The sequence below is a fragment of the Topomyia yanbarensis genome, chromosome 2 (genome assembly GCF_030247195.1).
Source record: "Topomyia yanbarensis strain Yona2022 chromosome 2, ASM3024719v1, whole genome shotgun sequence".
Lineage (NCBI taxonomy): Eukaryota > Metazoa > Arthropoda > Insecta > Diptera > Culicidae > Topomyia > Topomyia yanbarensis.
The window spans coordinates 19341773-19367016 of record NC_080671.1 but is presented as its reverse complement, the minus strand read 5'-3'; the positions used below and the strand labels follow the sequence as shown (position 1 = coordinate 19367016).

At 38.8% G+C, this 25244-nt stretch overlaps 1 protein-coding gene across 1 annotated transcript in view; it reads left to right on the top strand.

Annotated features, from left to right (window-relative positions):
- LOC131678303 (uncharacterized) overlaps positions 1-23471 on the top strand; it is a 94145-nt gene extending 70674 nt beyond the window's left edge. The window contains exons 3-7 of the mRNA XM_058958373.1: positions 4779-4865; positions 4944-5060; positions 5216-5299; positions 19786-19893; positions 19957-23471. Coding sequence (XP_058814356.1) covers positions 4779-4865; positions 4944-5060; positions 5216-5299; positions 19786-19893; positions 19957-21908 — 2348 coding nt within the window. The 3' untranslated portion in view covers positions 21909-23471. The remainder of the gene's footprint in view (positions 1-4778; positions 4866-4943; positions 5061-5215; positions 5300-19785; positions 19894-19956) is intronic.
- The last annotated feature ends 1773 nt before the right edge of the window (positions 23472-25244 follow it).

The following is a 25244-nucleotide window of genomic DNA, read 5'->3' as shown; positions in this document are numbered from 1 at the left end:
TTTTCAACCAAGCGTTGTATAATTAAAATGTTCATAGCGCCACATTGTGCAAAGTTAAAACATTGTAGTAACAATTAGCGCAGTTTGTTTTTTTTCACATCATCACCAGCCGATCAATTACCACCAGCGCTGATTTACTCCGCGTTCCGACGAGTCGATAATGGCTATTGATTTACGCCTCACCTTCCGCGGAATGCCATACAATGAATCAGTCTGAAAATCCTACGCCATGGATTCATTGAAGCAATGCGTTGGAATCTGCACAGCAAACAGCGCGGTAGCTAGTGATCCTCCGGTAGGTTAACCAACATATCTTCGATAGTACTCATATCCGCATCTGCGAATTTACCTTCGTAACTTATTACTACATGACTAAGCATGTTCTTGTAATCAGAGCACTATGTTGTTTTACGCAGGTGTAGCTTCTATCTAACCTCGTCAATGAATAGTAGAGGGATTTTACCAGCAGCCATTTAAAATCCGCTTGGATGCACTTGTGTCATTCTTTTGTCATAATTCGTTATGACACGTCTTTAAGGGTGACGGATAGAGTATACTATTTAGGTTGGACATGCCCGAATAACTACGAAAATAAAATAACAAACGCTGAGATCATGGCCAAGTTCCAATCGGTATGTGGCGCCAAGTAGTAAAACAAGAAAAAGAATAATGTACAACCCATTTGCCATTCACTTGCGAAGCCGGTGCAACATCGAATTATTGAAGCATGTACGTCAATTCTTGAATTGACGTGCGTCGTGTTTTCTATTTACCTATCGGTGCAATGTCAGTGAATCACTGAAGGTTGCCTCCAATCCACTTCAATGCGGACACAGGGCCAGCAAATAAACTTTCGCAGGTCAACCGCTGTTATGTGTTCAATTAATATCTATGCACAATTTTGAACTTTTATTATATAATATGGGATTCACAGCACTTCAAAAAACGTCGTGCCGTGCCACAGTTCTCGAATGTACGGAACGCTTTGCGTGATACAATCGGGAAGGTGGTAGCACGCAAATTGTTCAAAACATGATGCGATCCCGAAAGCGCTGCTACTGGAAAATTGCGTAGCAGCGCCAAACAACTTTGTTTACTTTGTTTTGTCTGGGAGCCTCCAATATCTGACAAACAATGCTGTTCACACTTTGCCAAGCTTTTATACGCACAATAGCAGTTAACAGGCCTAGTTAAATTTTATAGTAAACACAAATTACTAGACATTTCAATGTTTGAATTTCCCACGTTGAACTCGTCTTCAATTTGACACAATTTCCCAGTCAGGGCTTGGTTAATAGTTGCTTGTAGCTTGAATCACTACATTTTCAGAGTATATATGTTCCCCGTTCCCTCCTCATCAAAACATATTAAAATTGTTTTTCATGAAGTAAACATTTATCTGATGCTGGTTTTGCGGATTAAACATTGTAATTAATATTTTTCAAATGTTTTACCTGGTGAATACATTGAGATCCCAGTATTTTGAGCAGAATGAAGACTTTTGGATAATTGCAGGAATGTATTGATCATTTGATCCCTCCGTTATTCAGCCATATCAGTATCGAAAAGGTACCTGCATAAAAATGCTCATATAGAAACTGAACCCGAAATCTGAAACTTATCAGAGCCAAATTTGACCAAAGATGACCGATTTAGACAAATAAGTTTCGTATTTTCTAGTACGGTTCATATATCTCTACTTATTGAACGAATTACACCGTTCTTACAGAAAACAATACTTGCTTTGTGCTACTGTAATCGACTGACCTGACTGACTCTTGGATCTTTGAGACAAGATAAGTAAATCTTTTAATTACCTCTATTGCCCATATCCTTCCCCATCGTAACATATCCCTAATTTTTTTTTTATTCATTTCGTTTATTTGATAGGCCCAACATATCCCTAATTGTCTTCGTCTCTGCGCGTGGTGTTGAACCTGCGCTGGGATGAAATCCTCAGTACTAGATTCCTCTCCTCCTGATAATAACATGAAAGTCGAACAAGATTCGCTTCCAAAGATACCGGCAGGTCCTGCAAAAATTGCATGAAGGAAAGAATATCCTGAACATATAACAAATCTCGCAAAACCTGACGAAATAGTTCGCAGCTGTAACTGAAATCAAGAAAGTACGTCGTGACAAACTTAGAGTTGTAGTAGCTCTTTACAAAGGAATATTTGGTCTATTTACCTGCTAATAGAGTAGAAATAGATGACGTCATCCACAACGAAAGTTTGACATGCGAACTGCAGGGAGTGCAGGGCTGGCTGTTTTAGAGGCTACTTACTTCAGGCGGTGAAAATACTGGATTGCAAACGTTTGAATTCATTATTAATCGCGGGGATAGGAGGAAATTATTACGGAGTGTTTGACTGATATCTCGACATGTTCGGCGTACAAACTACACGGGGACAAACTAAAACGCTCTCTTATAAAACGTTCAAAGTGATCTTTCGCAGATATGATAAAGAAAGGCCATTTCGTTGCCTATCACGCGGAAATAGGTGTTTTCAAGTCTTGAACGGTCGATTATTTTATACGTTTATGATTTATCAAAAGACTACACTTTGTGTTAATTACCAGGGTGCTAAACACATTACTCAGACCTAATGTCCATTCAGCCTAATGTCCGTTCGACCTAATGTCCATTCGGCCTAACGTCCATTCGGCCGAACGTCCATTCGGCCTAATGTCCATTCGGCCTAATGTCCATTCGGCCTAATGTCCATACGGCCTAATGTCCATACGGCCTAATGTCCATCGTGTTCGTTGTTTCCAAAGTACGTTGAGTAGCCTGCGTTACACCACGGCAACTTATAACACTAGTTTACAAAAACATTAAAGTTATGAGAAAAAGGCTAATTTTAGATCGCTGAGCAAAAAAAAGTAATATCTTTTTTTTTTCAAAGAAGCCTTCCAGAGATTTGTTCGTATAACGATTTTTTTGCCAGCTCAAGTTATTGGTCAAGATTTCGTCAGAAAATCATTCGATCAATCAAAAACATTTTAAAGTGTTGGTGCGCTCTTGCCAAAAATATATGGGTGGGCGTAGCGTACTTGGTAAATCGATTGCCTTGTACGCAGCGCACCTGGATTCGAGTCCCGAACCCGCACATAGGGTTAGAAATTTTTCATAAAAGAAGAGGCGAATATCCTTAAGGTTAAAACCTCTAAACTCGAAATAAAAAGAATACGAAAATTGATTTGGAAAACAACTTTTTTCTTGGCTTAACGAAATTAATCCTAAATTTTGTAAACTAGTGTAATCTGCTTTTTACGGACACGTTTTTAGAACAATTACGGCGAAGAATCCCATATGTGGCTTCGTAGAACGCCGCAACTACCTGGTCTAACACTTTTCCATCTATTTCCTACGATGAGACGACACGTCAAGACACAGATCTCCGACTAACTTGGAAAAAGTGCCAACCAACTGAAGTTCAGTGCGCTTGAAGCAACAGCCAACACAGTCAACGATAAGGCGAGCAAAGAGGAAATTCAAACAAAACAAAGCAGAAAATGCTGTTTCTTTCTGGAGATCCAGTTGTTTTGAACCGAATTTGTGCATGAGGACACTACACCTAATTGTAGCAAGTCGTACTATTGTACTTATTTTTCGTCTCATCAGTAACTGGCGAACAAACTTGGCCAAAACAGAGAATATTGACGACCTAGCAGTACAGTAATTTTGGTTAGCCAATAGGATCATAGCGAAAACGAAACTTGATTGCATAGCATAGCATGGCAATATGTTGTTAATATTTAGGAAGTAAATTGGATTAAATCAAATTGTGGCATTACGGCACGATATCTAACTTTAGTAAATGAAAAAATGAAGCCTTATACATAAATAAGTGAAATTTAGAATTTCATTGTTGTTTCTATTATTATTAGAAACACATCCAATTGACCATCTGTCATTATGAATACAAAATGGTATCCTTATTGAAAAGAAACAATTGAGCGAAGTTTTAATGAAATTGGGACAAATGAACAAAATTTTAGTAATTTGTGATTTTATATAGAATTGCTTATTATTATTTTTGGCAAATGTGAAAATTCTTCAAACAATGGCATATATTTAAGCATCACACATAGAACAGAAATATTTTTCCAAACGTACATACACACCTAGAAAAAATAGTTTAAATTTACGTCTCCTGACCCTGACATATACGAGCATCAAAAATGACTTAGTTTAACACGGTAATATTCCGTCATTTTGTAAATTACGGTTTGTTGAATTGTGTGATGTTTGCAATTACGTCAACGATAAAATTCAGATTTTTTGGTGTGTACGTAAAAGCGGTAACAACTGTCAAAATTTTAAATTACATCAACCAATCCAGCAACACAGAATTTCCAGCTGTTCGAGTTGTTTTAAACATTGAAATGTGTACTGAATCTACTGACCGACCTCAACATCCGCCTCCACACAATTCTTGACGCCGTAAAGGACAACAAAAATGATTCATGTAGGCTCCGCTCAGTGCTCATGAGTTGCACCACTTTCACTTTCCACCAGAAGATTGACCACAAAATCACGACGATGGATGGATGTTTATGCCACGCGGATGATTGGCTATTTTCATCGGGTTTTTTTTATTTTCCAAAGACGGGCGGCGATGTCGTAATCGAAAGTCCGTTGTTACACCGAACCGATTTCGCGCTCAGTTGTAATCTGAGATGAAACATTAATAATAGTTTTCACTAGTGCACTAGGCTACCAGAAGATTTGCTTTCATTTCACATTCGCTTTCTGTTTTCTTCCACCGTAGGACCAGTGATCAGGCATCGCCGGATGATGCGGGAAATCTACAGTGAGATCACGGACCAGAGCTCGAAAAATGTTACCAACTCGATCGGTAAGTTAGCATCGATGAAAGAGATATGATGAATTATGGCAAGCTTTTTTATGTGATTTTTTTGAATTTTTTTTCCAGAAGACACATGCCTGTACGATGGTACTCAAGTGACACGGGTGAGCATCGTGTGCGAGAAGAAACCGGGCTGCCGGGCGATTCAGAAGACGGGAGAATGCTGCCCGGAGTATCAGTGTGGTGAGTTCAATTGTTGTTCTAGGCGTCGCAAATGACTCGATCTGTCAGAGCTGAGTACGATTTGCAGCAGAAGGCTGATCAAGCGGCTTGCGGCTTGAACAGAATATTGTGGTATACAATAATGACAATTTATTAACATCTGATTTGTTTTGTAGAATGTCAAAGGGACGGAAAAACATATACCAATGGAGAAAAGGTGTTTGATCCGGAAACACCATGTCGAGCTTGTTACTGCCAAGGTAATTACCATAGTTAAATATACCTGTTTCAATTTATAGATTATTTACTTATTTATGTATTCATTTATTCATTTATTTATTTTTATTTATTTATTTATTTATTTATTTATTTATTTATTTATTTATTTATTTATTTATTTATTTATTTATTTATTTATTTATTTATTTATTTATTTATTTATTTATTTATTTATTTATTTATTTATTTATTTATTCATTCATTTATTTATTTATTTATTTACTCTATTTTTATCTGATCTAAGCTTGTCTCCATGCTGTGAAGCACATTTCCTCAAATGTCCGTAAAAATCGATCCTTTTTAAAAGATGTTCACAAACAGCGATGGACAACAGTAATTTCTTTGAATAATTACATCTTATATTTTTACTATCAAATAAGAAAAAAAAGGTTTCTAAAAGTTGAGAATCCACCTGACCTCTTGTGTCTTTAGCAGCTGATACTTATTCGGAGTTTCTGGGATCTTCCGAGGTAACTGCACCGAGGCCCGGTTCTTTTCTGGGGTTCCTAAGTAAATATTGATCTAATGAGTGCGACTAATCTATTTGAGAAGTCTGGGAGAGACAATTAAATTCATTAGCTTGAAATCGCAACTCATATTGTGAATAGTTTTAAGTTTTAGCTTTGTTAAAAATAGAGATTGTAAGCTGATTTAGGTGACCTTCAGTCTCTAATCTCTAACAAGGTATTTTGTAATTTGCATAATATTGCTCTAATTGATTATTCTAAATGTTTAGAATATTTCGCACGATTCAAGTAAATTTTATAAAACTAGAAAAAGCCCCCACTTCTCAAAAATTTAGATTTTTTATCAAAATGTGGTATTCAATTTTTCTTATTATGAAATAAAAATTTTAGTGAGAATAAAACCCTTGATTAATCGCAAAAGTATAGTTAAAACGCTTGCGCTATAAACCGAGATTGGTTTCCCAGAAATCCTGCAAAGCGACTTTGAAAGCACGGTTTTGAGATAAACGTGTTAAAACTACGTTTACTCGCTTACAAAAGCTCCTAGACATCTTCACAAATGTGCAGGTAGCTACAATATATATTTTTTACAATTACAATATTGCTCAATTACACCAAATAAATATTTTTTTTAAAGTCGCAACTTTTGGTATTTCTATAATTCACTGAACCTGTCGGATTCTATCTAAATGGAGGCGTCAACATGCTACGGACATTGTCGTTGAAATAAGGTATAGAAGTGGAGCAGATCTTCGAGAGTTCATCGTTCCAAAACTACAGTTCAACGCCAAGGACTACGTGGATTTGATTAAAATTACAAATCCTCCTATGCTTCGGAACCTAACTGCGACAGAATTGAAGAACATTGTTGCAACTGGATCGCTTTCTAGTCAAATCCAAAACAATCCCTGTCATTCACAAGCAGTCGAAAGAAGTGCAAAAACAGTAACTGAGGCAGCAGGAAATGTTTTAGAAGAAAAAGTCCGTCGCAGATTTGTTTTGAGAAAAATGAGATCTTGTGAAATTACACATAAATTTGAATCAACGAAACACTTCGTATAATCTGTGATATAAACTTAATTGGATCTTGTTAATAGCATTTAATTAACTTCCGAAATATTTTTTTTTTTAATTGTGTCGGTGGGAGTGAACTGCAAAAAGCTATATTTTCGGATGTAAAGTAGATAAAATCCAATATGGATGCTCTATAATTTAATTGGTTTGAGTGATAGTCCTCGGTTTTTCCTTTCCAAAGATATAATTATCCAAAGCAATCGTTTGATTATTTAATTAGTTATGGAAGTTTCTGTGAATTATAAATTCATGGAAATCGAGGGGTTCTTAAATATGGTTACGTTACTAGGCACCGGGTGTCCACCGATTTCAACAACCAATACCAAGTTTCTTAAAGGGTTACACCACTATAGAACACGAAAAAATAGGCATATTTTGGGAATTTTTCGTGACACAATAAAGAGGTGAATCGAGATCATTTAATCAGATCTTTATAATGCTTCACAAAAAAATAATTTCTTCAAGCAATTTTGTCACAAAATGGCGGCTGTGCTGCGTGTTCCCGTAGGCGTATTTTTTAGAAAGGGTCCGCGAAGGGAAATCTAACTCCCGCAATTTTTAATCTAGAACTTAAAACTAAAGTTTTTTTCGATTCCTTATTACAATAGCAAGCGACGTACGTAGGGGGTTTTCGCAATATTTTGATTTTTCGCGAAATGGCGCTTTTTAGTGAAAAATTTCTGAAAATGTCCTAAAAATCGACACATTTTCTTAAATAAAAAAATTAATCAATAAAAAAAATAAAATTCTACGTACAGTCGGGTCTCGTACTACGCGGATTCCAAAGTTGTTGTGCTTACTTAGACCTACAATTTAGAGTAATTGGATATCCAATTAGTTGAGGACTTTGCCGCCAGGAGTACTATAAAAGAGAGTAAATATGACTATCATTGAATGGGTTTAACATGAAATGTATCGAAACACTTATTATTTTGAAAGGGTGTGTCTCAGAAAGATTTATCCAGAAAGTCAAGAACTTCTGAATGGTGGGAATAATAACTCGGAATTGTCCCATCAGACGGCGTTAGTGCGAATGCAGCTGATCAACTAATGTCGAAATCGTTCTTTATCTCAATAACGAAAATATTTAGAGAGGTACTGTCTTCAGTAAAGTTGCTCGAGAAATCAATAAATACCAGATAGTGACAGGTTAGTTGGGGATACTCTCACTGTGTGGCGCTAGTGAGCGTACCACCTTTCAGGACATTACAGAATATGATACATCTCAAAAGTCTAATAACTTAGAAAGATGGCGTTTTCGGTAAAGTTCTAGAGGAGGGCGAGGAGGGGGGCGCTAATGAGCATGTATTATTTTTCAAATTCTATATCTCGAGATCATGATAATTTAGAAATATAGTGTCTTCGGCAATATTCATCATAGGGTCGAGCGCTGCCCGAAGGCGAATTGATAATTTCAGAATTCAGCCACTAGGCGGCGAGATTTATTTTGAAAGGCATTTTGTTGGCAGATGAAAACCAATTGTTTTGGACATTTCCAATGCACAGAAGGTCCGCCAATGCGTCAAAAAAGAAAACTTTTCATCATTTTGGGAATTAATTTTATGTTGCAAGGCAAGTTGTTAGCAGTTGAAAATCAATATTTTTACAACATTTTTAATGCATATGGGGTCCGCTAATGCACAGTGGTCCTGAATGTGAATTTGGCAGGAATTTTAACTTTATGCTAAAATTAAATGACTTAGCCTAACAATATGTTTGGCAAAGTTTTTGTACTTTGCAAGGTCCTTCTTATTGTTTAAACAGAAGATAGGGTGGTTCTAATTTTCACAAAAAAGTAGAACAACCTGTTTTAGACAAATTTTCTGAAGATTCGCAAGCTCTAACTCTTATACTTTCCATTGCTCGAGAAATCCAAATGTAAGTTTTAGCGTTTTCTTTAAAAAACGGTTTTATTTCAATATCTTTTGTAGTTTTTATTGTACACTAAAGTACCCTTTGAACAACTTGTAAATTATTTTAGAGCGCATAATTTGCTTTAAAACATCACCCTATCCACTAATTAAAACCACCCTACTAATTAAAATAATCGAAAGAAATTGTAAAGGGCAATATTTTATCATGAAAACGAAACTATGTTTTTTATATTGTCCACCGTGAAAGTAATTTAAACCTGGGACGGGACTTACCGAAAGATATTTGCTTTTCCTTTGTTTCTGTTCGTTCTACCGTTCGTCTCACATAGCCTCTCTTTTGCCTCACATATTTTAAATGGACTGGCTGCATTTGACGTACGATTTTTTGCTATTTGGATGTCTCGTCTCAGATTTAAACATATTACAAAGGGTCAATTCATGACAAACAGATCTTTTTCAGAATTTTTGAAGACGAACATGTACGTCGTCGGAGAAATCAATTTTGAATAAGCTGTGATGATTCAGAACGATCAAAAATCATTTGTTTGAGCCGGCCAGCTCAAAAAACGTGGTTTCGGCGAAATTGAAAATTTGAACATTAATGTCGCCTTCGACTTTTGGCATATCATTTTCAAGTCCAATAAAAAATAGTTTTTTTTAAATTCTACAGTGGTGTAATCCTTTAATTAGACAACTGAGAACCTTCGAATAAGAACAAAAAAATCACTTTTTGAGACCTATGTGTAAGCTGGGGCCCGGTTTTTGTGAAAATTGTTCCAAAATTTCATAAAAATTCAAAAAAGGGGGTCTGGTGGGACCCCTAAGCTTCAATGAAAATCCACAAAATTCCGGCTCCGACTTTTTTTCATGGTTCCAAAATAGCTTATGCACCTTGGATTTTTCAATTTTCGGTTTTTCGGCCCACCCTAATAAACAATGCGCAGTATCGCTTTTCATTCATGTTGAGGGTGCTTTCGACAATACAGCCTACGAATCGATTCGGCGTGCAGCTGAATCAAAGGGGATAGAGCTTTCCACTGTTAAAACGATTACTGAAATGTAGTGATGCTGGACTGCGAAAGCCTCGATAGAAGGCGAGACCATAACCATTAGAATCACTAAAGGCTGTCCTCAATCAGGAGTGCTGGCACCCCTTCTGTGGTTTCTGATAGTAGAGGCAGATTCGGAATTCGAAGTAACGGTTTACGCAGACGACATAATAATCACCGTTAGGGGTAAAGATGAACCCACGATTTCGGATTGTGTTCAAACTACTTTTAGCATGACATGAGAATGGTGTTAAAGGGAGCATCTTAGCACAAATGCCTAAAAAATCAGAGAAATTCTATTTACAGGAAAAGGGAAGTCGAACTGAAACCACCTACGAGTTGCCTGAGAAGCTAGCTAACAGAAGAGCAGCATCTCATTGCACAAATACTGAACCATGGTTTGGCTTTGTACAAGGAAAAGCTCGAAAACTGGGAGCAATGGATTAAGGGAAAACACTTTCGTGCCCTACCACCGAATTCTCAATCAAGATTGTTTAAACAATACTCAAAGAGGAAAACTAAAGAATTTCTCGCCTTACGCAAACTAGAACCAAAGGTGAATACAGTAAGATTCCGTTTTTGGCACGTTCCGTTTTTGGCATGCTCCCAATTTGGCACACTCGATTTTGGCAACAAATGGGTTCCGTTTTTGGCAACATTCTTGTTGTACATAATAAGTCTTTTAAAACTGTGCAATAAATATTTTTTTATATAAATTGACATCACATTTGACTTTATTTCCAAACATGGAAGTCATATTAACCCTCAGAGGGGCAAATCATTTTTTTAAAATTTTGTTAAAATTGTTTCATAGTTTCAATTCATTACTGTGATCATTTTGAGATGTTTTTCGCAATTTTGTTTTGAAACAGTGTTATGCATTTAAGGGTTAACTGTATTGTACACTATGCGTGTTGTGTTTAATGATCACAATAAGTGTAGAATGTATTATTTATGTATAATATAACTGGTAACAGTGTAACTAGTGTCTGACGGAATCAATTTTTATAGTAACACCCAGATCACTTTAAGAGTCAAGTAAAGAGGAATGCGCTACACTGCATAATAAGACTAGTTCTGGAGAAAATTTTCAATAGAACCTTAGTAACATTGCGAGCCTCTTTCTCTTTGGATTATTACGACGTCAATATAAAACCTGGCACTAAATTTTCAGTACATATCGAAAGCTGACCATGGTGCGTCCCAAAGACGTATTTGCGAATACAAAACTGATGGCTCCCAAATAGTTTGGTTTAGCTTTGGAACATTTGTTAGTTTTTTTGCGATTTTTTCAAATGAATGTAATTAGCGTTGTCCTTGTGGTTGAGGTGTTCAAAGTATCGACTGTTTAGATGTGTGAATTTTACTTGCGAAATGCCCTACAATATAATAACACAAATGAATTGAAGCAAGTTTGCTACTGATGTTTCAATCCCTATTTGTTTGGATAGTTGCAAGTGAATTATACAGGTTTTCTTTAAACCTAACTATCTTCAAACATTGCAATTTGATTTTCAATCTATCAATTCCAATTGGAAGATCGACGATTGGTTAGTTACAAAGAAAAAAATTTATGTATTTTTTAAAAGAGTTATGTTTTTTAACAAAATTGTTCATTAATATTCACGAAAGAAAAGATAACAATCTCAGAAGCGAATGATAGCATTTATCACACTTTGAACCTTTTTTTTATTATTGTATTTTTTGCGAAGATTTAGGAATAAAACATTTATTTCTAGATATATTTTACATAAAAATGTTAAAATTCATTTTCTCAAGTATTTTATTACTAAAAATATCAAACTCAGGAATCAGGAATCAGTAGCGTCTGGCTCAAATGGCACGTTCCCCATGTTGATCGGAGATTTGTGCCTTGCCAAGAATCATCTTTTCATCATTGTCCTGATGGGAAGGATTGGGGAAGTGGTAAGGTTAGGGGTAAGGAAAACAACGACACAGAACAATTAAAACAGAGCATTCTGCACCCCCGGAGTGATGCTGAACGATCTGCAGGTGCTACAACAGCAGGAATAAAACTTCCAACCCCCGGAGGGATTTAGAACCTCTACTCAAACAGTGAGCGGATATATTAACACCCCCGAGGGGATATTGAGATAACACAACGACAACACCCCCGAAGAGATATTGTCATTCAAATACGGCTAAAAAAAACCTATAGCTCTTTACCACACTGGGTTAGGAACAAAAGCATATCCTTAAATTTCAGCTCTCTGTACATAGGTTCATCTATGTATGGAGAACCAAATATCCGGATGCGCAATTGCATTAATACGGGGCAATTGCATATCAAATGATATGATGTTCCATAATCGGATTCACAAAGATCACATGAATAATACTCAGCGCGCTGAATAGTAGCCATGTGATAAATGAGTTTGCAATGTCCAGTCAGTGCCCTGATCAGAATACTGCAGTTGTGCTTGGAAAAATGCAACAAATTTCTTGACATTTTCGGACTCACATCCGGCAGAAAAGCCTTTGTTTGAACGCAAGTTTGCAAGCTACGCCAATGGTTGGCATGTTCCAATGCAGCCCAAAAGCGAATCTTGTGCTTTATCCAACTTATTGACAGTGGTAGAACTGGTTCTGGACCAACGAAATCAGTCGCAGCGTCAGCTCTAGCCAATTCGTCCGCCCATTCATTTCCAGTAATACCGGAATGACCGGGTACCCATAGAAGGTAGATAGCATTTGAAATGCTAAGTTCTTCGATTTGAGTTCGACAAGCGATCACTAATTTCGATCTCGAATCTGCCGAACTAAGTGCTTTCAGGGCAGCCTGACTGTCAGAGCAAAAATAGATTCTTTTACCGCAAATTCCCTGTTGAAGTGCTGATTGTACGCCACACAGAATCGCAAAGATTTCTGCTTGGAATACGGTAAGGTATCTACCAAACGAATGAGATTGGTTTAATCTCATCTCATGACAATAGACACCAGCACCAGCTCGGCCCTTCAACAAAGAACCGTCCGTATAACAAACTACGTATTCTTCAAGTTGTCGCTCCATCCAGCCAGACAGCCATTCCTCACGAAGAGGAATTCTCACATTGAAAGTTTTAGAAGGAAAACTACATGTGAGTGTAAGGTCACTGGGAGCAAGTGTATATTCATCCCAAGTAACCATTTGGGGCCACAGTCTTGTGTGGCTAGTTACACGATCTATTGGGTTACTGTTCCAGAGCCCAGTAACCTTAAGACGGTATGCACAAGAAAGTGCTTCTTGTTTCAGAAACACATGTAGTGGTTTTATGTTCAAGAGTGCCTCAAGAGCAGCAGTAGGTGTTGTCGAGAACGAACCAGTCATCGCCATCAAGACCATCCTCTGAAGATGGTTTAACTTTGATTGGATTGTCATGACTTCTCCCTTCTGCCACCAAACAAGGCACTCGTATGCCAGTATTGGTCTAACAATTGTTGTGTAGATCCACTGAATGTACTTGGGTTTGAGTCCCCAAGATTTGCCGAAAGCCCGTCTACATTGGCCAAAGGCCATGCAAGCTTTCTTGATCCTGAAATCGATGTGAGCTGTCCAATTAAGTTTTGAGTCGAGAATTACCCCAACGTACTTAACTTGATCTTCGACAATAATTTCAGGGTCAAAATACTGCAATGGATGAGCACCGGTTGTAATCTTTCGTTGCGTGAAAAGCACCATTGAGGTTTTATTTGAATTAACTGATAGTCCAACATGAAGACACCACCGCTCAACAACACATAAGGCTTGTTGCATCAAATCAAAAAGTGTGTTAATGCAAATACCGGTGATCATTATATAATAATCATCGGCGAAACCATACGTCGGAAACCCAAGCTCATTTAGTTTTCACAACAAGCTATCGGCGACAAGATTCCATAGAAGTGGTGACAGCACCCCACCTTGAGGACATCCGCAGACACTCAGTTTCCTCATCTCTACTTGTTTTAACGATGAGCACAGATGTCGGTTGCTAAGCATTGCGTGTATCCAGTTCGTGATATATGAAGGTTCTCCATGATCTCGTGCTGCTTCCAAAATGGATTCGAAAGACACGTTGTCAAAAGCACCTTCAATATCGAGAAAAACTCCTAAACTTGATTGCTTTTGTGAAAAAGCTTTTTCAATGTTGTAGACAACATTGTGTAACAGGGTGGTAGTAGACTTCCTCCGCTGATATGCATGTTGCATTGCATGCAGCGGGTGCTCGCCCAAGCTACCATCCCGAATGTAGTGGTCGATTAAACGTTCCACTGATTTGAGAAGAAAGGAGGTCAGACTGATCGGTCTAAAGCTCTTTGCCTCCTCATAAGTGACGCGGCCACCTTTGGGAATGAATTTGACATTTATTTCCCGCCACGCTAATGGAATGTATCCTGTTGCAAGACTGCAAGTAAGAACCTTTTCCAAAATATGCTTGAAGTGTTCATATCCTTTTTGTAGTAGAACTGGAATAATTCCGTCCTTTCCCGGAGACTTATATGGAGTAAAACTTTCAATCGCCCATTTGATCGATTCGGTTGTCACAATTCTACGAGCAAATGCCCAAGAATCAGAACTGCCCGAAAAGAACTCAGTGGCAGTCGTCAGTGATGGCTCCGTACAACCTGGAAAGTGTGTGTCAAAAAAACAGTTGAGTACTACATCTTCGTCAGACGAGTATTCACCATTAGCAGTTCTAATGGAACTGACATGAAAGTCTTTCGATTTCGAAAGTAACTTATTTAATCTACTAGTCTCGTTGAGACTTGAGACATTTGTGCAGAGGCTTTTCCAACCACTTCGCTCAGAGGATCGAAGGGCATTTCTGTATGCTTTGCGAGTCAACTTAAATGCCTCCGACCCGTCCCTGCGTCTGCGATTCCAAGCTCTTCTACATAACTTTTTGAGTCGAACAAGTGCGGTATTCCACCAAGGTGTTCCTCTAGAAGCACGCATAACTCGAAGCGGACAAGCCTCTTGGTATGCTGCTACTATGAGTGAGCTTGTTTTATCCACTACCTCATCCAAATCACTTGGAGATTCAATCGTCGGAAGATACCCATGAAACCTAGTCGCCAAGCCCTCTTCGTAGAGGTCCCAGTTCGTAGATTTAGGATTACGATAGGTGACGATATCTAGCGAAACGTTTAAATGATCAAAGACGATGTACTTATGATCAGATAACGACGGTTCGAGCTCGTTTGGTACGAGCCAGTTTGTCAACTTATGCGTAATACTGTCAGAGCAGAGAGTTACATCTAACACCTCTTCTCTGCCAGCTCGTGCAAAAGTTGGGCGGTTTCCTGCATTAAGAATGTGCAGATTTGCACTACTTAAGTATTCCATCAATTCGGTGCCTCTCGAATTGATATCAGAGCTGCCCCAAATTATGTGGTGGGAATTTGCATCACTGCCGATTATGAGAGGAAACCCATTTCTGCCACAGTATGATACAACCCTTTTGAAATCATCAGAAGGCGATGGTTCATTATGCGGCAAATATGCCGAACAATAGACGTATTTCTTGTTTATGTTGTCAACAGTCACATTTACCATGACAGTACAAATATCACGAGTTGTGAGGTCCGATATAAGACAAGCGTCAATTGCACTATTCGCAAGTATACATGCACGAGGCATTTCACGTGGATTTGTCATGCCATTTTTGTAGAAAGCTACGAAGACGGGGTTAAGTAGCTTTCCAACATAGAAGTTTCCTTTATGGAAATACGGTTCTTGAACCAAAGCTATGGAAGCTTTCCCTTCCTGCACAAGGCGAGATAGATTCATAGTTGCTGTACGTTTATGCTGAAGATTAATTTGTGCTACTCTAACCATATTCGATTACAGCACAACACATTTCATCATCAGCACTTGTTGTACAGCAACTAGAAGATACCAAACACGTTGGCTTATAATCGCATATAGCGAACCCCGAAATGGGTATTAGGGACATGAACATCATTTGAATCCCACGATTTGCGAAGAAACGAACGTCCACTGTGTCAGAGATTCGCATAACACAGCAAGGGTAAGACCCACGACACTCCGTGCGCGACTGGCATATTTTAGTCCTGCCAGCCATTCAGTCCTCGGCACGGAGTAACACCTTGACTTGAGGACTCCTGTTTTCAGTCGCCTCCTACGACATGGGAACAGGAACCCAGTGGATCAATTCTTGGTTGACATACTTCAACCCGCCGGATGCCACACGGCCTCTAGGCTGGTTTTGTCCGGAGAAAGATAATAGAGTTATCAACCTCCTAGTGGACCACAGCCAGTTACTGGGGAGTTCGCCCGGCTCTTCCCAGGCTCCGTTCGCTATTGAGAATATTTTAAACCCCCTCAACAATTTTACCCATAGCACGGGTCGCATGACACTATGGAATTGGGGTTCCCTGTTTGGGGTTACCACCGGAACAGGTAGTCCGTAGTGTAATTCTTAGCCGGTTGAAACAACCAATACCGACACTACACGGCTTATCTAGGCTGTTCGGAGAAAGAAGCTGACATTGATGGACAGCTCCCATAGATGGCCGAACAGCCGGCAAGGAGGAATAAAACATTTATTTCTAGATATATTTTTCATTAAAAAATGTTAAAATTCATTTTCTCAAGTATTTTATTATTAAAAATATCAAACAAACTTTGCCGAAGAAAGTTTTTTAATAGAACACCTCTGTCAAAAGATAGAATTGATCTAGATCAGTTTCTACTTATCTATATCAAAACCAAAGTTGTCAAAATAATTATCATTTCCATCTAAGATACTTTTCTAAAGACACTAATCCTCCAGGATATATACCCAAGGTGCTAGATGTTTTGAGCGTCGAAAGTAGCATTCTACCCCACCGTACGACGTCTGAATTTGATAAAAACACGAATAAAATTGAATTTGCTTATTTTTTCTTTCATCTCATTCCATTTAACATATGATTAAAAATGTTTGAAACATTTTTGAAATCGTTAATTGAAAATCTAAAGTTTTAAAAAAAGTTCCATTTTTGGCACGGTTCCGGTTTTGGCAACTGGAAAAAATAAAATTGTTGCCAAAAACGGAATCAACATGTCATTGCTCGCATAACATATCTCGAGTTAGCAGTGGCTCAAGATAGTACCAGCAGGAAATAGCATCAAGTGGGGGAAATGTCCTAACACAGTGGTTCTCAACCTTGTTCATACCACGGACCCCTTAGAAATCACACTGAGTTACCGCGGACTCCCACTGATAAACATCGATTTTGTATGCTATCAATATGTTATTTTCAGTTTGCTAGGAAGCAAGACCTGAAATTTCAATATGCACTCAGAAAATATATTTTTCTTCGCGGACCCCCAGGAACGTTTTCGCGGCCCCCTAGGGGTCCGCGGACCCCATGTTGAGAACCACTGTCCTAACACATACTTTGCGACCGCTTAGCTTTCGCTAGAACCAGAATGAGCTCAACGATCTTTGGAAAGTGATTCCCAGATCCTGGAAAATTTAAAGAGATTTCTTCCCGACATATATGAAGGTTAATGCTGATTTCGTTTTTAGATCAGAGTCGCTCTAAGTTCGCTCTGAACTGTCATATTTATAATTTATATGGGTTTTGTAAATATTAGTGCGAACCTAGATCGACTCAAATCTAAAACCGAAATCGGCATAAGGCAGAGCCTTCATTCACGTCGAACAGGATCATAGGGCCCTCGTGTTGTTTCAACAGAGGAAACAGACGCTTCTGCAGACACTCTTTGAGGTTGACCTCCCCGTTTACAGTCCCGGTAGTTACGAACGGCACACTCCGTTTGTCACATGAGCAGATCGCTTGACCAATCATGTATTTATTGGAAAACTTTGAAAGTTGCTGCTTCCTTACTTCCTCCGAAACACTAAAGTTGTATTGGTCGGTGAAGAACAGTAGCCCCGGAAGCTACCGGAAGTCCGCCAAGAGGTAACTCTCATCATCCATGACAACGTCACGTATGCAGCTGCATCCCACATTATCTCGGAGTATCAACACGGGTTTGTCACAAAACGATCAACAAATTCTAACCTGATAGCTTACACTTCTAAGTTGTTTCCCGCCGACGAGAAGCGTCATCAGGTGGACGCAATTTACGTCGATTTTTCAAAAACTTTCGACAAAGTACCGCACAACATCGCAATCTTGAAATTAAAGCGTTTGGGATTTCCCACCTGGCTGACTAACTGGTTGCAGTCGTATCTTTCCGATCGCTCGGCATTCGTGAGTATAAAAAACACGCGCTCAAGCAAATTCAGAACACCCACAGGTGTCCCGCAAGGCAGTCATCTGGGTCCGCTTATTTTTATTCTGTTTATTAACGATATCTGTAGTCGGATCAAGTCTGGGAAATTGCTGTACACAGACGATCTTTAAATCTTCCGAACTATCGCTTCTGCACTTGACGCCGTAGTGCTTCAAGAAGATATCTGTACTATTCAAGAATGGTGCACGCTTAACGGAATGGAAGTCAACGTTAATAAATGCAAAGTAATCAGTTTCGGACGCTTGCTTACACCAGGACGTTATGAATACAGCCTAAAAGGAAGAACAATTGAAAGCTTGATCCGAGACTTGGAAGTGCTCTTCAATAGGAAGTTGAGCTTTTCCGACCATATCACCGCGACAACTGCTAAGGCTTTCGGAATGCTGGGCTTCTTAAAGCGGAACACGGCGGATTTCGATGATTTCTACGCACTAAAAGCACTTTACTGTGCCCTGATCAGAAATTCAAATTGACCGACTAGAGCGTATACAAAGATGTTTTGTGCGATTCGCCCTCAGGAAACTTCCATGGAATGATCCAGTTGTGTTGCCTCCTTATGCCGATAGATGTATGCTACTCGGTATGCAGACTCTGGCGACTCACCGTATCTTCCTGTAAAGAGTTTTTGTTTTCGACTTGCTGTCAGGTAATATCGACAGTCCCGATCTTCTCTCGGGCGTTAATTTGTATGCGCCTCCACGTGTTCTCCGTGACCCCACTTTGTTGTGGATCCCTAGACACCGTACCTCATATGGACAAAATAATCCACTGGAAAGATGTTGCCGCAGATTTAACGAAGCTTCTTCAGTGTATGATTTTAACGTTTCCAAGCATAAATAAAAGATATTAATAAGAAATATATAGTTTTAAAATGCGTCTGTACGGTGTATACCGAAGATAAGGAAATAAATAAAATGATGAGACAATGAGGCTTCGTCAGCATCTGGGTGTACAGTTTCCGGACACGTGACTTTCCCACCGTATTTTGTCGTTCGTCACGATTTGGAGCCTACTACACTTTGAACATATGCTGTCCGTCCAGGTCCTTGGCTCTCTGAACGAAGGACTTGGACAGATTCAACTTTTTGGCCATATCCCTGACAAAAGCTATGGGATTCCGTTTAAACGCTTTCACTACACGCTTGTGCTCCTAATCACTAAAAGAACATCCATTCTGAACGCATGCCTCTTTCCGTTCGATGTTCAGAGTTAGGTAGTACTGTTTAATCACACGGCTCACTGTCGACTGCACAATTCCGAGTTGTTGTCCAATGTCCCGATGAGAGAGTTGAGGACTTTCCAGGTGCTTGCGCAAAATCATTTCACGACGTTACTTTTCGGGAGGCGCCATTTTTCCAATTTTCGAAAAACTGACAGACAATTTCCGAAAAACTGACAATGTAAACAATACACTCTTAACTACTTCTACCCACATTTTCAAGAGAAAATCGCTAATGGGTTATTTTCTACAGCGTTTTTCCGGTATATATTTTGATGTGGGACAACCTTTATGAAATATGTTCCGACAACGACACAAACTTCTAACCCCTTTTAAATTTTTTCTGCGAATATTCTGTTACGAAATCGTTGACAGGGTCGTCTTTGCCAAACAATCCGCTTGGAAAACCAAAGAGGCTCGCCAAATCTCAGTCAATGAATACTATATTGTACTAATAATATTTAAATGGAAACAATCAAATAATTCAAAATATTTCCGACATTAATTAACAGTTAGTAATTTTCCAATTCCAGGTGGCGAAATCAGCTGCAGCCAAGTATCATGCTACAAAAGACACGATTGTGAGCCGAAGTTTATCAACGGTAGATGCTGTCCGGAATATGATAACTGTCCTCCACTGGGTACCATAATCATCTCTCTTTTCCCGCCATTTATCTCACTAATCGACACAAATCCATTTGCAGAAAGCTCCAAAATCACCGAAGCCAGCTCCACGAAGGAGGAGTTTATCGAATTAAAAGAAACCGAAATCGAAGCTGAGGACTTACTGGAACATGAACAATCGAAGGCAGCATCAACTGCGACTCCCGAAAGCAGTACCCCTGTAAAGGTTCTCATGCCTGCGGCTAGTAACAATCCATTGGGTATCAAAATCAAAGAAATCACTAAACCGGAAGAGATCCGCCTAACCGATAGTCGACCGAAAATGTCAACAACTACAACCATTGCCCCGAGCAGTAATGATGACACTGATCGTCCGACGACGGCTTCTTCCGTTTCGTACGGTGAAGAAGCAAACAATCTGGAACATTTGGATCTGAACGTAACCGATGATGGGGAGGATGGGATGAAAAATGTGCGCCACACAGACGAAGACATGATCTCTAACGGAACATCGGAAGTGACAGAATCCGGCGAAGGTTCAACGGCTAGTCCGTCCGATTCGGATGAACTGGAAGTGTCATCTGAAGGAAGCAGCTCAACAGTAAAAATGACGTCGCCGTCTACAACTACGACCACTACTGGCAGGCCTGAGGAACGGCCTGATGCGGTTAGCAAGAATGATAAGCCACTTCCAGCGGTAGTTCAAATCGGTGACAAACTAGTGATTGTGGATCACAATCAACCGAAACCGATTACGGTGATTCAGGTGGAAGAAGTCGAAGGCTTGCAGCGCGGTGAGGATGACATTTCGTACGATCAGGAAATGTTTACCGATCGATCATCGGATAATCAACAGATTTCCAAGCAAATGAAGCAGACGAAAGGTTCGGAGGAAGAAATGCTTTCTACGCAAGCAGATTCTAGCGTCGCCTATGAGACGATCTATCACGGAGGTGCTACCGAAAATTTGGGATCGGGAGAGGTTTTCGAAACTCAACATTACACCGAGGGACCAGAGAGTGCCGAACGAAATGATACTCAAGGCGATCAGTTGACTGCTAGTAGCGAGGAGTTCATTCAGGTGAGTTCGTCGTCCGAGAAACCCCTTCAGCAGGAAGAGGAACACACAACAGTTAATTCTTTGATAACGAGTGGAGAAGAGGGCAGTACAACTTTGTCGGATTTGCATATGTCGGCAGCGAGTTCGGAAGCGTCCGGCGATGAAATTTATGAAACACAATTCTACACGGAAGGACCAGGAAGCTCGTCGGAAGTGATGGATGCGTCTTCAAGCGCGATGGCCGATAGTCCTGCCCCAACGAAATCTACAAAAGATCTTCAAGGAGACGACATGACAACTCATAGAAAGCCTTACATTGAAGACGACGAGCATGATCTCATTCAACCTGGTTTCCAACAGATTCCGGAAGATTTCACGCTACCTTTAAGAGATCAACCGGTGCTAATGGATATGCCCGAGGAACCGGAACAGCAAAACACTCCAGTGAAAAGTGAACGAAAGGAGAATGGAGAATCGGCGAAGATACTATCGGAAGTGCTTGAGTATCGCAAAAACATCACTACGTCCACCACGCAAACTGTCATAGAAGTTGAAAATGAAGCTACTAATTCGCCGGCTTGGCTGAAAGAGGAATCGAGAATGAGAACTCCAGGAGAACCCCATCTGGTTCCAGAGTGGGAACGAAACAACGGAACAGTTAGGAGCACTGTATCGGAAGAAGAGTTTAGCGGGGCTGGAGAATTCCATGTGCTTAAAATGAATTCAGAGGAATATATCGATGGCTCCGAAGGTAGCGGACTAAGTTTACCAAAGAAAGAACCTGAGGAGACGACATTGGCTCCAAGCAAACTTCTACAGCAGGACATAGAAACTGCTACAGTTGGGTCTTCCTCTGAACCGGATAGCATCAAGCACAATCCGAAGCAAGACGCCGAAAGTCTCAAATATGACGAAAATGATGGCAACTCCGCTGAAGATGCGCTTCCCAAACAGGTTAAGTCTAGTATTTGAAAAAAAAATGCTTGAAGCGGAATGGTAGAACAATTCAGCCAATTAAACGTTTTCAGTGGAATTAAGTAGACATTAGCTAAACAAATTTACTGAATGAATATTTAGCAAAACAAAAGGATTTCTCGTACCCGAAGTCATAGCGAAGGGTGCGAGAAGATGGTGCCAGTTATTGAATGAAGAAACAGTTTATTTCTCTCTTCTCCTTGATTACCAAGTAATGATTATTTATTATTCCTCTACTTTCGCGTGTTAGCGTCGAAATAATCTGTATGTCAGAGTGAGAGATGGTTCTAAAAATACACTTTAGACGGATCATTTTAGTGCCATTGCCCACATAAAACCCCACTCGCTCTCCCGCGATATTAGAAGGTCCTAACGCGGGAGGGTTTGTGGCCTGCTCAAGTCACTCTCAGACAAGTGCAATCGCTAAACAAAATAATGCAATTAAGCTTTTCATCTTTTCGATCCATCATCCGATGTTGATTGGAACGATGAAAAGCAAATTTTCAAGTAGAATGAAAAAGTAGCTAGTCAATCTGGACTCTAGTTATGACCGGCAGACAGAGTGCATGCTCGCTAGGGATGTGACGAACGTCAACCCACAAAGCTGTGTACAAACCACCATCTGGCAACAGGAAGTGAAACGCGCAAAACAGGAAAATGTCCATGGCACAAATAAATCTTCCTAGAACAGCTGACATCCTCTTCATCTATTTAGTTAAGTTGAAATGTCTTGAATTCGAAAGCATAGTCGTTTGTTGTAAGTTTATTTATTCTCTGAATTTGTGAAAGTTTCAATCATTTAAGTAAAGTATTTAGTAAACCGAAATTCAAAAACCGCGTGTGCACGTTCGTCGAAACTCAACAGAGGCATGTGATAGTTCTATCGTTTTTTAAACTTACAAAAATTAGAAAAAAAAAAAACAAGAGATCCTTTAATCGAAATGGAAGACATTTATTAGATTTAAAACCAGAAGATAATTTCCGAACAGTGGAAGGCAACCCCGGTCAACTAACTGCAAATATCCACTTGAATTTATTCAAAAAGAATCGTAGATTAAGTTTAAGACTGTTATAGAAATAGTTGAAAATCACTATTTATTGACTATTTATAACCGCCTGCTGACGTTGGGCAGACGGGAACCTGTTCCGGTAGCTTCGGAACTGTCCTCTCCGTGTTCATTTCAAATATAAAGATAAGCCGACCCGTTCCAAACTCTACCCGACCTAGCAAAGGGAATGTTCTCCTGTAACCTAGGCGACCGGAGATATTTCCGCATTTTTAACTCTATTATTTTATATTATTACTATTACTATTACTATTATCATTTTTCGTAAACATAGGTAAGCTAGAGCGTAGACATGTTAGAATGGAACTAATTGAAAAAAGAGTCATACTTGTAATTAAATATACTGTTAGTAATCATTCATTCCTTTTTTAACACTATGAAAGCTATGAAATTATTCAGTATCATTTCGCCGTGCGCCTGTGCGAGGATACGATGCAAATGTCGTATTTGAATACATATGTAAAATAAAAGACTATTATAATTCTACTAACAACTTCAACCATTCCCGTGGAATATCACATCCATATGTTTGAGAGATACTGGAAGTTAGTTATGGGATTTGCGTTACGTTTTCGTCTCATCAGAATCTGACACTAACTTAGTGACAGGACTAAGCTAGCGCTGGATTGACGCTAGCTCCAAAAAGGAAAACACTATTTGTGAAGTATTGTGAAGCTTTAACTAGGAAATCTTCAAAATTCGACTACTGTTTTCGTTTCGTTTAAAGATGTTATCTAAAGAATCTTCGACAATAAATGCATATTCGAATAAAAGTTATTCTCGACATCGCACAATTGAACATACAATCTAAAACAGTGATTTTCAACCTGGAGTGAATTCACCTCCAGGGGTAAATTAGACTATTGTAGGGCGTGAATGATGCGGGACAAAGTTTAACTTGTTATCCTATCCTTTTCTTGTAGGATACTTGTTTTTATATTTGTTTCAGTGTGTCAAGGATTATGAGTGCCCTGGAATAGATCTCTTATTGTAAAATTATGATTTTCAACCAATTCAAAAACGTTTTTGCTGACTGGGTAAAGGAACGGGTACATCATGGTGATTAATATTCGGAAGGGGCTACATGGAACTTAAAAGTTGAATACCACTGATCTAAAAGGATGATCAAACATATCGGTTGACACTTTAGTAAATAAATCCCATTTTACAGCATCTCGATTTCATTAAGCGCATAGAAATCTTCTCGAAATATGTCTATTTTTCGTGCACTGCGGTGGTTTAACCCCTTAATAATCAACTTATTTAGTTTTATTTTGCTTTAATATAATACACCACAATCCTAAAAAAAATTATCTAAGAAAAACTCCGTTGTAGACCCATTAATTACGTTTCGTTCCTCTGTGCGTTGGTTTGATTCTGTTGTATAGATTCAGTCTTAATGAGAAAACTCAGTCGACATAAACAATTGATAAATTCTTCTATCAAAAGGTACATTAAATGTACATTATTTGGTAATCAAATAATTAATAAGCCGAATTCGTTTAAAACTCACGTTTATATATGATAATTTATAAAAATACTATGACACTGATCGTTTCATAGGTGGCTCATTTTAGCGCTTTAACCCAAAACGATAGATTGTTTTTATATAATGAACAAAAATTAACCCCATTTATTATGTGAACCTCAAGATCGTCGCGCAAGTAGTATAACTAAAGGCTTAGTGTGAAGATTCATGGAGCCAATTATGCAGTTTATTTACGTTTGTATGCAGCCAATCTCGAACATTGGCTCAGTTTCATTGAATTGGCACTATATATGAGTAGCGGGGATAAGCCCGTCACTATGAGAAGGCTCCATGATCTCTGAATTCGCCTAGAAAATAAATTATTTTTATTATGGAACAGGAAGACACATTTTAAAACCAAAGTTTTTATTGAAAACTAGAGATGAAAATGGTTAAAATGTGGCCGATGAAAATGGCGATTTTTAAGGTTAATTCGAAATCTAATATTTTTAATTTATAAAAAATTCCAAGTGTTGAAAATCGAAACAAAATTGGTGAAAAATATCAGAAAATAGCATAAAAAATTATTTCTTCTCTTTTTGAAAAAAAAAAATCGGAAATTGGATTGGAAGCATTATTGACACCGAAAGATTACAAAATGTATGAAACGTCGAGATCTTATGGTTTCGGTAAATACAAGCAGAAATAGTAAAAAGATTTTAAAAGCACTATTCACCACTGATATCAATACGAGAACCAATCAACGAAAAAGTAAATTGGAGCAGCTTATTTCTCGGC